General features: G+C 32.7%; 2 protein-coding genes across 2 annotated transcripts in view; one reads left to right on the forward strand and one right to left on the reverse strand.

Moving 5' to 3' along the window:
- Positions 1 to 577: 577 nt before the first annotated feature.
- Positions 578 to 2503, forward strand: LOC135952252 (dnaJ homolog subfamily C member 28). The gene is made up of 2 exons (XM_065502102.1): positions 578 to 872; positions 1419 to 2503. The coding sequence occupies exons 1-2, from the start codon at positions 780 to 782 to the stop codon at positions 2394 to 2396; spliced, it is 1071 nt and encodes a 356-aa protein (XP_065358174.1). The 5' UTR covers positions 578 to 779; the 3' UTR covers positions 2397 to 2503.
- Gart (trifunctional purine biosynthetic protein adenosine-3 Gart) overlaps positions 2426 to 13700 on the reverse strand; it is a 32263-nt gene continuing 20988 nt past the window's right edge. Inside the window, exons 2-8 of the mRNA XM_065502101.1 lie at positions 7100 to 7347; positions 6393 to 7042; positions 5661 to 5883; positions 5379 to 5541; positions 5056 to 5314; positions 2830 to 4988; positions 2426 to 2767 (exon numbers count right to left, since the gene is read on the reverse strand). Of these exons, the coding sequence (XP_065358173.1) occupies positions 2588 to 2767; positions 2830 to 4988; positions 5056 to 5314; positions 5379 to 5541; positions 5661 to 5883; positions 6393 to 7042; positions 7100 to 7347 (3882 nt within the window). The 3' untranslated portion in view covers positions 2426 to 2587. The remainder of the gene's footprint in view (positions 2768 to 2829; positions 4989 to 5055; positions 5315 to 5378; positions 5542 to 5660; positions 5884 to 6392; positions 7043 to 7099; positions 7348 to 13700) is intronic.

Below are 13700 nucleotides of genomic sequence, written 5' to 3' on the forward strand. Positions count from 1 at the left end.
TTGATTCTTAATTCAATTTTAAAAATCAAATTTAATATATCGTCTTAATCATTTTATTAAACCATTCAAAATTCAAGAATTAGATTTAGGGAATGGATTTATGGAATAAATGGCTGACATTTTTTAAATCTGAATTAAGGTTTTAATGAATTAAGCTCAAATTGAATTAATTCAAAACTCCTGGCCTATTTTAGAATGTAATTTGCTTGAACAGAGTAATAGCCCAATTTTTATTTTTCCTTGAAAAATGGACATCACTTTAATTATAGAATTGAAGAAAAAATGCCTAAATATGTAAACTTATCATTGAATATATTTTGGACTTTGGCTGGACTTTATTCGATAAATAATAAATACATTATTCGATGCCCAATTGGACCTAGTTACTGCCTTAAACACAGCAAAATGCACTACGCAGAAAGAAAATCGCTCTGTAGGCAACACTTGCTCCCCAGTAAAAGTATAAATATGGCAACATATTCAACTTTCTTTCTCTCTATGTTTATCTTTTCTCCAATATTTGTAAACAAATCCAGCTGTTTATGCAATTTTTCTTATCAATGCACTTTTCATCACACGAATAAAATTACACATTTGAATAACATACGCAGATTAAATTATTAAAACTAAATACTTTTTAAAATATTGCTAATTCATATGCAAATTTACAACAACTAATATTAATTGTTACAAAATTAAACTCTGACAACATCAGTTCAAAGCAAAAGTAATAAAAAGAAAAAAATATTTGCAGCAGAGTAAAAATTATATAAACCCTGATGTTTGCCTTAAAGATACCGGTTTTTAAAATCTGTTGCCATCCCTTGAGGACTATTCGAGACATGCATATTAAGCGAGTGGAATTATATAAAGTAAATATTAACTTTTTTTTGCTAAACTGTAGTTTATAGTCGCCACTCCAAGATATGGCCAATGTCCGTATATTGGATATACTATATAGTATTTTTGTTGTTTATTATCTGCCTTCCTCAATATATATGGCATTGAATAGCTTTTTAAAATCCATACATTTTTCATCAGATATAAATCTTGAAATTTTTTACCCAAAATTTAAAATGTGGCAGATTAAACGTTTGAATTTTTAATAATAATTTTATTCACAAGACAACAGGCTTTCTGATTCCCCAGTTATCGCACATTATTTATTTTATTAAAGAAAACTATTTTATGCGATGCCGGAATTGAGTTCAAATGTGTAAATAAATTTGGATAAAAAAGTTACGATCCGATATGAAAGAATTTGCCTTTCAAGTCGGAAAAATATGGACCGGCCACAAAACATTTTTTTTTTAAAAATCACCCCTATTTATTTATTTCTTTATTTTCCTTGGCGCCCATAAACTAGATTTGATCCCTTTAAAAAAAATTATATTTCTTAACAATTGCTTTTACTTTAGAAATGCTGTCACATTTTGGGAGTTGAAGAGAGCGCTGATCAAAATACCATCCGAAGAGCATATATAGATCTGGTGAAAAAGGTACATCCCGATTCTGGTATGGCGGAGGCATCTCAGGAACGTTTTCAGGAAGTGGATGAGGCTTTCAAATTACTACAGGAGAAATTTGCCAAAAATCGTCGTGGCATCTATGAAGATGAAGAAGAAGAGGTACCCGATATACGCCATACAGCCCCCCAGCATAGGCAATACTTAAGTTTCGATGGCATGGGGGTGGGTAATCCCTTTCAACGCCAAAAACAATATCAACAAATAAAAGCCATGAAGGCTCAGGAAAGAGTTTTAAAGCATCGCATTGACAAATCTCAGGCGGGTGAAAAGACCATAATGAAAAAGGGTACCTTCTTTAAAAATCATGCCATAAAAACGAAATATGGTTTTGATCGTTTGGTAGAGGACTACATACAAGAAGCCATGTCCAAGGGAGATTTTAATAATCTACGCGGTACTGGAAAACCTTTAACGCATGCTCAACAACAAAATCCCTACTTGGATTTTACAACCCATAAATTGAATAAAATTTTAATAGATAATGGTTTTACACCCGAATGGATTACCCTGCAACGGGATATACGTGAAGCCCTGGAGCAACTTAAAAAGAATATCACTGCAGAAAGATGTTATTTCGGTGAATATCCTTTAGTGGAAATGGAGTTACAGAAATGGCAAGATTTGTTGCAGAAATACGACTATGAAGTACAACAAATTAATAAAAATATCGATAAGTACAATTTGATAGTGCCCATTTTGCAAAATCAATTTTTCCGTGTTAATTTGCAAAAAATTGCGGAGAAAATATTAAAAGATCCGGATATACCCAGGAATCAGAAGAGGCCTCAAATGGCGGTTGATAATCCAAGATCTTCTGCAGAACAAGGCAAATCAGATTTGTTATCGTTTTTAGGTTCTTGGTTTTAGTTGTTCAATTATAATTAAAAATGTTCAAGTTTAGTTTTATTCTTCATTTGTGATATGTTTATTTTTATTTAGAAAAATAAATATTTTTGGTTAGTTTTATTACTTTTCATGGTCGGTTTAACTTAAATTAATTTTATACACTATTTTTCTTTTCATTTATATATACGTTATATGTCTTTTCAAGCCGCTGTTTAGGCAAATACAACTTTGCCTTCTTTACTTAAGCGAGCGGCTCCCGTGGCTACCAAACGTAAAGCTTTGGGGAAAGCATAATACTCAGCTTTGTGTATGCGCTGGCTAAGAGATTCTTCAGTATCGCCGGCTAAAATTGGCACAGCCGATTGTACTACTATGGCACCAGTATCAACACCCTAAAATAGAAGTAGAAATAAATTTAGTTTAAATTTAAAATTAAGTTTTGTAAAATGCCTACCTCATCCACAAAATGCACTGTACAGCCGGATTCCTTGTCGCCCGCTTCCAAAGCCTTCTTTTGTACATGCAAACCCGGATGCTTGGGCAACAGAGAGGGATGTATATTCAGCAATTTACCCTTCCATTGTTTGACAAATGGTTCACTTAGAACACGCATAAAACCTGCCAAGCAAACAACATCTACTTTAGCTTGTAGCAAATGCTTGGACATTTCAGCATCAAAGTCTTCTCTGGATTTGAAGTCTTTGTGGTTTATTACTACTGTGGGTATGCCGGCATTTTGGGCTCTCTCTACACCCTTAACATTGGCTTTATTGGATATAACCAACACAATATCTGAGTTTAGGTATTGTGAAGAGTCTTTGGAGGCATTAATTAATGCCTGCAAATTGGTACCCGACCCCGATATCAATACTGCCACCCGTTTACGTGGAGTATTTATAGCACGCTTGGTTTTTTCTAAACATTTTTCAAAATTGTCCACTATAACTTGAGGAGCTGTCAGAGACTGTCTTTGTTTAACCACACCTACTTTAGAGGCACGTTCAGTAAATTGTACCAGCTCTAAAACCTGTTGTTCATATTTGGGATCTACCACCAAGATCATGCCCAAACCACAATTGTAGGTTCTTTGCATTTCCGCTGGTTTAACATTGCCCTCTTGGGCCAGCCAAGCAAATACCGGTGGTATAACAAAATCTTCAGCATTTAGTTGTACTGCCAATTCTTTTCTCAAAACACGTGGTATATTCTCAGTCAAACCTCCGCCAGTGATATGGGCCATGGCCTTTACCAAACCTTGTTCAATAAGAGGCTGTAAAGCTTTAACATAAATTTTCGTAGGTCTTAGGAACTCTTCACCAAATGTCGAGCCACTGAAGGGAGCAATATCATCAAAAGTAACTCCTGCCAATTTCATAACAGCGTGAACCAAACTAAAGCCATTGCTGTGAACACCGGATGAGGGTAAACCAATGAGAACATCACCAGGTTGTATTTTATCGGTGTGGGGCAAAATGCGTGCATATTCGGCAATACCCAATGAAAATCCAGCCAAATCATAAACCTCCGATTTGTACAGCAATGGAATCTCAGCTATATGAGACTCTATTAAACTAGCACCAGCCTGGCGAGATCCCTCCACCACACCATCTACTATTTCCTCGGCCAGATCTTCCTTCAGCTCACCACAGGCATAATAACTGGAGAAGGTAAAAGGTTCGGCTCCATTGCATAGAATATCATTAACACACATGGCTACCAAATCAATACCCACGGTAGAATTCCTACCGGTTTGTTGGGCTATTTTGATTTTGGTGCCCACACCGTCGGTACCCATAATCAAAATGGGATCCTTAAATGTTTTTGGAACTTCCGTCAATCTGCGGCCATTTTGAGCTATATGCAATTCCTCTCTCTGTTCTGAGTTCACGATTAGAGAACCCTGTAAATCATGATAATTTGGTTCCATTAATTCATTTTCTCCCACAGCGCCAAATTTGCTTTCGTATTTCTCCAAGGCCTCTTCAAAGTTTTTAACTTCAATTTGGGTTTTTTGAGGACAATTGGCAATTTTGCGTTTAATCACACCCAATACTTTGGCACCCTTAATCGATTTCCAATCGGTGCAGTTTTTCGGTACCACCAATACCATGCCTATGCCGCAGTTAAGATTTTGCAGTAAGGACTCGGGGTTAAGCTTCAATTTGCCAGCCAACCAACCAAACACTTCGGGTACTTTGAGATCGCCAAAATCTAAAGAAATCTCGTATTTTGAGGGCAAAATGCGGGCCACATCGGGTATTAAACCAGAGGTAATATGAGCTACAGCCTTAACAATTTTCGAGCGTACAAGTTGTAAGACTTCCAGAACATAAACGCGAGAAGGTTTAGCTAAATTGTAGCCTAAAGATTTTGTCAAATCACCAAATTCAGACTTTTGGGTAATATCAACACCTTGATTTTTCAAAGATGTTAAAATGGCATTGTAACCACCACAATGTAAGCCCGAGGAAGGTAATGATATAAGCAAATCTCCTTCTTCATACAGCTCAAATTTGGGTAATTCCAAACCCTTTTCAACCAAGCCCACACAATAACCGGCCACGTCGTATTTACCCACCTCATAAACGGAGGGCATTTCGGCGGTTTCACCACCTTTAGGGGGGGGAAAATAAAACATTAAACAAATGTTGCTCTGGCTAGCTATCTATTAAAAACTCACCCACTAAGGCACATCTAGCATCACGGCAACCTTCTGATATACCCTTAACAATTTGAGCGGCCAAGGGCACATGCAATTTACCACAGGCTATGTAATCTAAAAAGGCCACTGGTTCAGCACCCGATTCCAAAATATCATTAGCACACATGGCAAACAAATCATAACCCAAAGTCTCATATAATTCCTGACCCAAGGCCAATTGTATCTTGGAGCCCACCCCATTTGTGGCCTCACAAATAACCGGATTCTTATACGACAACTGCAAAACAATAGGGAATTTTTAGAAACACAAGCACTGCCAAATCTTATGCAAATCAAATTACCTCATTTAACCTAAACAGGCCACCAAAACCACCCAAACCTCCTATGACTCCGGGCCTTTGAGTACCCCGCGATAAAGGTTTAATACGTTGTACCAGATCATCGCCGGCATCTATATCAACACCACTATCCTTGTAGGATAAAGAAGGTTGAGAAGACTTTTGGCTGGACCATTAAAAAGAGGAAAGAGAAAGAGAGTTAAAGTAAAATATGTATTTAAGAGAGAAAGGTTTTTTAAACATTTTATTTGAGTATTTCAAAGTTCATTTCAAAGTAATAATTACAATTTAAAGGCCTTTTCGGCGATATCAGTACGGAATTGGGCTCCAGCTCCTGCAAAGGTAATGCCCTGACAGATTTTTGTGGAATCAGAGGCGGCTAGTTTCAAATCAGAGCGCAAAGTTACGGCTATTAAGACACGTCCGCCATTGGTAACATATTTGCCATCCTTATTAACGGCTACACCACTGTGGAAAACAATTTGATCGTTGGAATTTGGAGGAATACCTGCAAAGAGGAGAAAATAATTGAATTAATAACAATTATGAGTGATATATTCGGTAGTGCCGAATAGCCCTTCAAAAAAAATTAGGTGAAAAAAAAATTTTTAATTCTTTTTTTAAAAGGTTTGTATTCCCTTCACCATAAAAATTTAAAAAATAATTTAGGTGAAACAATTTTTTTTGGGTTTTTTTTATAAAATAATGTAAAAAACCGGGAAATTATTTTTTTGAAAAATATTTGAAAATTTTTTTTTTTTATAAAAAAATTGAGTGAAATTTTTTTTGGTTTTTTTTTATAAAAAAATGTAAAAAAACGGGAAATTATTTTTTTGAAAAAAATTTGAAAATTTTTTTTTTTTATAAAAAAATTGAGTGAACAATTTTTTTTTTGGTGAATAAAAAACTTTTTTATGAAAAAAATTTGGGTGAAATTTGTTTTTGCTTGAAAAAAATTTGGCTGGTGATGGGTAGATCATTTCTGATTTAAATTTATTTAAAATGAACAAACTTTACCTTCAATTACACAGCCTTTAGTGGAAGTTTCCGGATAACCAGCACTGGCCATTATCACACCTACGGCACTAACACCCGAACGCCATTTCAAAGGAACCTCAGCCAATTTATTATCACAACAGGCCGACATCACTTCATACAAATCCGAGTCCAACAAAGGCAAAATAACCTGTGTCTCTGGATCACCAAAACGGCAATTGTATTCTAAAGTCTTGGGTCCATCAGGAGTCAACATTAGACCAGCATATAAGACACCCTTATAATCGATGCCCTCCTTTTTCAAACCATCTACAGCACGCTGTAAAACTTCTTTTTTAACCAACTCCAAAGCTTCGGAGGAAATCAAAGGGCAGGGGCAATAGGCACCCATACCGCCGGTATTGGGACCCTGATCTTTTTCCAAAAGTCTTTTGTGATCTTGGGCCGGTAACATGGCTTGTACGGTATTGTTGTCGACAAAAGCCAAAACGGATACTTCTTCTCCCGTCAAAAGTTCTTCAATCACCAAAGTTTCACCAGCGGAGCCATATTTTTTGGCACCCAAAATTTCATCGACCGCTTGACAAGCTTCCGAGGGATTGGCGGCTACCACAACACCTTTGCCGGCAGCCAAACCAGCTGCTTTCACCACCAAGGCCTTGTAGGGGGCACTAGAATTTAGGTTAGTTTTAATTGATTTTTTTTTTAAATTTTAAAATAAAACTTACTTTAATATAAACTCCTTGGCCTTATCACAATCCACAAAGGTTTCATAACGAGCTGTGGGTATATTATGTCTCAACATAAAATCTTTAGCCCATTTTTTGTCAGCTTCTATTTGGGCACCCTGTTTGCCGGGTCCAAAACAACGTATACCAGCTGTCTTTAAAACATCACCCAAACCATTGGCCAAAGGATCTTCAGGTCCCACAACTACCAAATCGATTTTATTGTCTTTGCACCATTTAGCGGTGGCCTGTTAAAGAGAAGAAAATTAAGAAATTTTTTATTTAATCAAGTTTAGTTAACTAACAATTAAACTTAAAATAATGATTAAGATATATTTATTTAATAAAGTTTTGCTAACTAAAATTTAAACTTAGTTTAGACTTTTCATATTAAGTAAATAAAAATTTTAAATGTTTTAATATTTGGAAACAAAGCAGAGATCTTCAGCAATTTTTTTCCCCTAGATTTTGTTTTGATTAGTAATTTTAAGGGTGTTACGGTTCGGTTGGACTGGCGAGGTTTCCAACTAGCTCGTTGCATGTATTGACCTCAGGGAGGTCCCAACCCTCTCACCAGCCGCGAATCCGTACGGTAAACAAAAAAAGTAAACACTAAACAAAAACTACACTGACAACTACACCACATGAAGAATTCTCAGAGACAAGCTATGCGTCTCTCTAGCCCACCCTACCATGTCGTAGGCGCATCCGCTCAAAAGTTCCTACGACCCAATACCCACTCGACCACATCTCCACTTACCTCTCCATCATTGCCAGTACCTTTACTAAAGAAAAGAAATCAAATTACTTATAAATTATTACATTATTTATTATTAAATTTCTTAAATGTAAACAAATAACACAAAACTTAAACAACAACACCTATACAGATTTCCCTCAGCATTATTCTTAAATTAAAATTTATTTTTACTCAAATTCATTGATATTGCTAAAACTTTTACTCTAGACTCAAAATGGTAGGTTTACCTAAATCTAGGTTTTCGCGACTAATTTCCTACTTAATCTGAAGGAGCTCCCTAAGACGTTTATTATTTTCTAATGTTTATTTCGCTCTCAGTTTGTGACCTAGAAAAGTTTCAACGTTTTATCAAGATTAATGTATTAAATTTACTGATTATCGAGGGACAAGTGTATATAACAAAACGGACAACATATATACACAAACTAGTACATTATACGTTACACTTATAATTTGAATCACAATATCACTGCTACACTTAATAATACTTAAATTTAATATTGTTTTTTTTTTCTTTTCTTTTATCTTATTTGTTTATTATTATTATATTATGCGTTTACAGATGTATTCTCACTATCCTTGAATATTTGGCTGCCAATATCTTATATAGCAATACAATAATCATGCCATTCATTTTGCCAATTTGAATCATTATTTTTGTTTATAATGTTATTTTGTTTGTATTGTTGAAGATGAAAAATATTACCTGGCTATTCTGCCCTGTGTGGTGTTGAGGAAGTCCATGCACAGAATCCTCCAGACATAGCCAGCTGTGGCAAACAAAAAAATACGAATAATAATTCACTTGCACAAAATATATTCCTAATTATTACACAAACTTACGTTTTTTCAACACTTATTTTATTTAACTAAACAATTTTCTTTATTTTTACTACAGGAACAAATATTTTAGACACCACACAGATTTAGAATTATTATTTTTGCTTGTTTTTAGTTTGAATTTATTTTTGTTATTGATCATGTTTCAAATCTCTCGTCTATTTAAATGCCTATTTACTAATCCTAGCGGCATATATGTAGCGATATTGGAAAACATATGTTGCCAGTTTTCCTCGCGCGAGAAGTATATTTAAAAAAAGATATATAAATATTTATTTTAAATATATGTATTTTGCGCAAATTATTAAATACTTGTAATTTCGCCATCTTTTAAAATTTTCCCCTTCCTATTTATTACTTTTTTTTATAGCTAAAATTTCTCTTAGATTATCCTAAATTTTCTGTGTGTCTTAACTTTCATATCAGGATCTCATAAAATTTAACAAGTATTGTATTTTCATTCATAATTTTACAATTTTCATAATTATCTACATTTAAATAGTTTTGAATGAAAATACAACACTGTAACATTACACATATGCTTACTAAACACAGCCACTACAATTTAGTATACAAGCAGCTGACACACACACACTTATATATTAGTACGACAATGAAGAAGACATTGATAGTAAGACACACATGAACATAAACAAAACAAAAGAAATAATTTAACACAAAATTAAATAAATAAGACAAACTAAAACACACATTAAGTAAACAACATAAATACAAAAATATAAATAAGGCAACTAAAGACATAAAGTTAATGACATACAAAAAACAAGAATACACATTAATGAAACATAAATCGGCCTAGAAGATTATAAAAACCCACCCGCAACAAAACTCCGGGTTCGCTGGTGCCAGCCAGAGGGAACGGTGTGCGGGTCATAATTGGTTCTGAAACCCAACGTGGGGAACTCCCACACCCTGAGATCAAGAGTCTCATGCTCTACCGACTGAGCTAGCCGGGCAATAAAAAGTAAGTATATGAAAAATAATTGGTATTATCTCATAATAAATTTTATGTTTTTAGGAAACCTCGCAAGTGTACTTCATGTCATAGGTGAGCTTTGGGTGGATCTTAGCTCCTGTCCCAAGACTGAAAGCACTCTGCTGAATTTGTTTCACGAGGAAATAAAAACATAGAGGCAACCCTTTAAACTAAATTTAAATAAGTTTCTTGTTACTGTCATAAGAGCAGTAGGGCACAGACGCGTGCCTATTATATGAAAACGAGCGCTCCTTTTGAAGCAGAAAAAAAACGGGCCACACCTCTAGAATTCTATTCCTGGTCAAAGAAAACTTCATGCTCAGAACTGGCTATAATCTCTGGAATCTTTTAAAGAGTAAAAGTTTCAGAGATTTTAGATCATTATCAAAATATCACCTACGGGAAGTACTAACTATTATTAATTTTAAATATAAGCATTTACTTTGTGAATCTTTTTGTTTCTTTTTCAGGTTTAAATTGAAGGACTAGCACAACATGGATATTAAATCTATATTGCACAACTTTAAACCTACATATGTGTATAAATAAAAACACAAAAGACATCACAACTTAAACACTATATCACAGAATTTATCACAGTTTTCCTAAATCTACTATTGCGGTTTTCCATCACTAATTTTATTGCACAATTGTGGACTAGACAAAATCTATCACCGTTTCTTGGCTTCGTAATCCTGACAATCTTCAACAATGGTATTCATAAAATAAATATACAGACTGGTGGAAACTTTCATTATTAATTGATACATTAGACGATTAGACGAGAGATCGAAGTCATAAGTAAATTTGTATTGAAGCTGTAATCAAGTGAAATATTTGTGGCAAAACCAATTGTGTTTAAATAAGCTAGATATTTGGCAATTTAAAATTTGGCGTTTTCAGAATAGTGCAAACTTTGGCAGAATAGATGTCAATAACAAAACAAATAAAATATAAATAAACAATGAGATTTTGAAAAATTGATAAATACATATATAACTAAAACTAAATAATTAAAGTCAAAATAAACAATATACATAAATAAGTTAATAAATAATGAAATAAATAAATAGTAAATATAAAAAAAAAGTAATAAATATGTAAATAATCTAGTAAATAAATAAATGTATAAATATAAATGTGGACAAAACTTTAATAAACATAATAAATAAATAAACATGCAATTTAATAAATAAAAATAAATAAGTAAATAAAATAAATAATAAAATCACATTCAAATAAATAAATAGACAAATAAATAGAATATAAAATCAATAAATAAATAAGTCAAAGAATAAATAATTGTATTAATAATTAAATGAATTAAAAACTAAAATATTGTGTCAAATGAAATTAAAATAAAAATAAATAATTTTTGAAACTTAATTTAAATATAAAAATATATACATAACATGCAAAAATAAAAGTTCTAAATAAATATAAATAATATCATGCAAAACTTGAAAAGTAAAATTTTGAAACTTTATCAAGCATAATAAAAATAGTACTCAATTTATAAATGAATTTACGAATAAAAATATATAAACATGCAAAATAAATAAAGAAGATAATAAATATAATATATAATAATTAAAAATTGTAAATAATATAATTGTTAACTAGTAAATAATAAAAATAAACTTTCAAATCATAATATTGTTATTTTAATTTTGGTTTAGGCAATGATGGACGGATGTGGAGGTCAAAGCGGTTAACCAAAAACGATTGAAATTCTTCATGTGATATACAAACAAAACTAAATCAAAATTTAACAAAGTTACTAACAGTTAGAACGAATATAACTCTGATACTACACACTTCGATATAACATTATACGACAGGCTATCAGACATTATACACATTCAAAACTGGCAAATAACTATAAACAATTGAACTTTAACAATCATTTTCAGGACAAACGCATATAACTCTGATACAACACACTTCGATATACACATGATACGACAGGATATCAGACATTACAGTACATTCAACACTGAAAAATGACCAAAACAAATTCTAAAACAAACTCAAACAAAAACGGAAACGAATACAATACATTTGGGGACACTACAAGTCACTCGCAAGCTACTGTTATTCATTCCATATGTAAAAACTTCGCCGATCATCATATCCAATAATTCCATTCATATAAAACCCTCCATTTCGTCCTAGAGCAGCTATATGAACCAATTTTGCAAATATGAATTCTGGCTGTATTCGGGCTATAAAAAAAACAATCAGGCTATTGCTACATGTTTTGATGTCATACATGTTATTTTATACAACTTAAGATACTCTCATGGATTTGAGAAGCAGCTTAAGTTGTCACATTCGATTGGGCGCCATTTGTTACGGACCGGTTGGTCTGGCGAGGTTTCCCAGTAGCTCGGGCATGTTTTGACCTCAGGCGGTTCCAACCCTACTCACCAGCCGCGTATCCGAACTCTAATCAAAAATGATAACACTACTACACAAAACTGACACTACACTCACTATACCACACGAAGAATGTCCAGGGACAGATGTTGGCCCCTATGTTGCCCTCCCAACCATGCCATAGGCGCATCCGCTCATATTCCTACGACCCAATACCCACTCGACCACATCTCCACTTACCTCTCCATCATTGCCAGTACCTTTACTAAAGAAAAGAAATCAAATTACTTATAAATTATTACATTATTTATTATTAAATTTCTTAAATGTAAACAAATAACACAAAACTTAAACAACAACACCTATACAGATTTCCCTCAGCATTATTCTTAAATTAAAATTTATTTTTACTCAAATTCATTGATATTGCTAAAACTTTTACTCTAGACTCAAAATGGTAGGTTTACCTAAATCTAGGTTTTCGCGACTAATTTCCTACTTAATCTGAAGGAGCTCCCTAAGACGTTTATTATTTTCTAATGTTTATTTCGCTCTCAGTTTGTGACCTAGAAAAGTTTCAACGTTTTATCAAGATTAATGTATTAAATTTACTGATTATCGAGGGACAAGTGTATATAACAAAACGGACAACATATATACACAAACTAGTACATTATACGTTACACTTATAATTTGAATCACAATATCACTGCTACACTTAATAATACTTAAATTTAATATTGTTTTTTTTTTCTTTTCTTTTATCTTATTTGTTTATTATTATTATATTATGCGTTTACAGATGTATTCTCACTATCCTTGAATATTTGGCTGCCAATATCTTATATAGCAATACAATAATCATGCCATTCATTTTGCCAATTTGAATCATTATTTTTGTTTATAATGTTATTTTGTTTGTATTGTTGAAGATGAAAAATATTACCTGGCTATTCTGCCCTGTGTGGTGTTGAGGAAGTCCATGCACAGAATCCTCCAGACATAGCCAGCTGTGGCAAACAAAAAAATACGAATAATAATTCACTTGCACAAAATATATTCCTAATTATTACACAAACTTACGTTTTTTCAACACTTATTTTATTTAACTAAACAATTTTCTTTATTTTTACTACAGGAACAAATATTTTAGACACCACACAGATTTAGAATTATTATTTTTGCTTGTTTTTAGTTTGAATTTATTTTTGTTATTGATCATGTTTCAAATCTCTCGTCTATTTAAATGCCTATTTACTAATCCTAGCGGCATATATGTAGCGATATTGGAAAACATATGTTGCCAGTTTTCCTCGCGCGAGAAGTATATTTAAAAAAAGATATATAAATATTTATTTTAAATATATGTATTTTGCGCAAATTATTAAATACTTGTAATTTCGCCATCTTTTAAAATTTTCCCCTTCCTATTTATTACTTTTTTTTATAGCTAAAATTTCTCTTAGATTATCCTAAATTTTCTGTGTGTCTTAACTTTCATATCAGGATCTCATAAAATTTAACAAGTATTGTATTTTCATTCATAATTTTACAATTTTCATAATTATCTACATTTAAATAGTTTTGAATGAAAATACAACACTGTAACATTACACATATGCTTA

This window comes from Calliphora vicina, chromosome 2, assembly GCF_958450345.1.
Source record: "Calliphora vicina chromosome 2, idCalVici1.1, whole genome shotgun sequence".
In the NCBI taxonomy this organism is placed as follows: Eukaryota; Metazoa; Arthropoda; class Insecta; order Diptera; family Calliphoridae; genus Calliphora; species Calliphora vicina.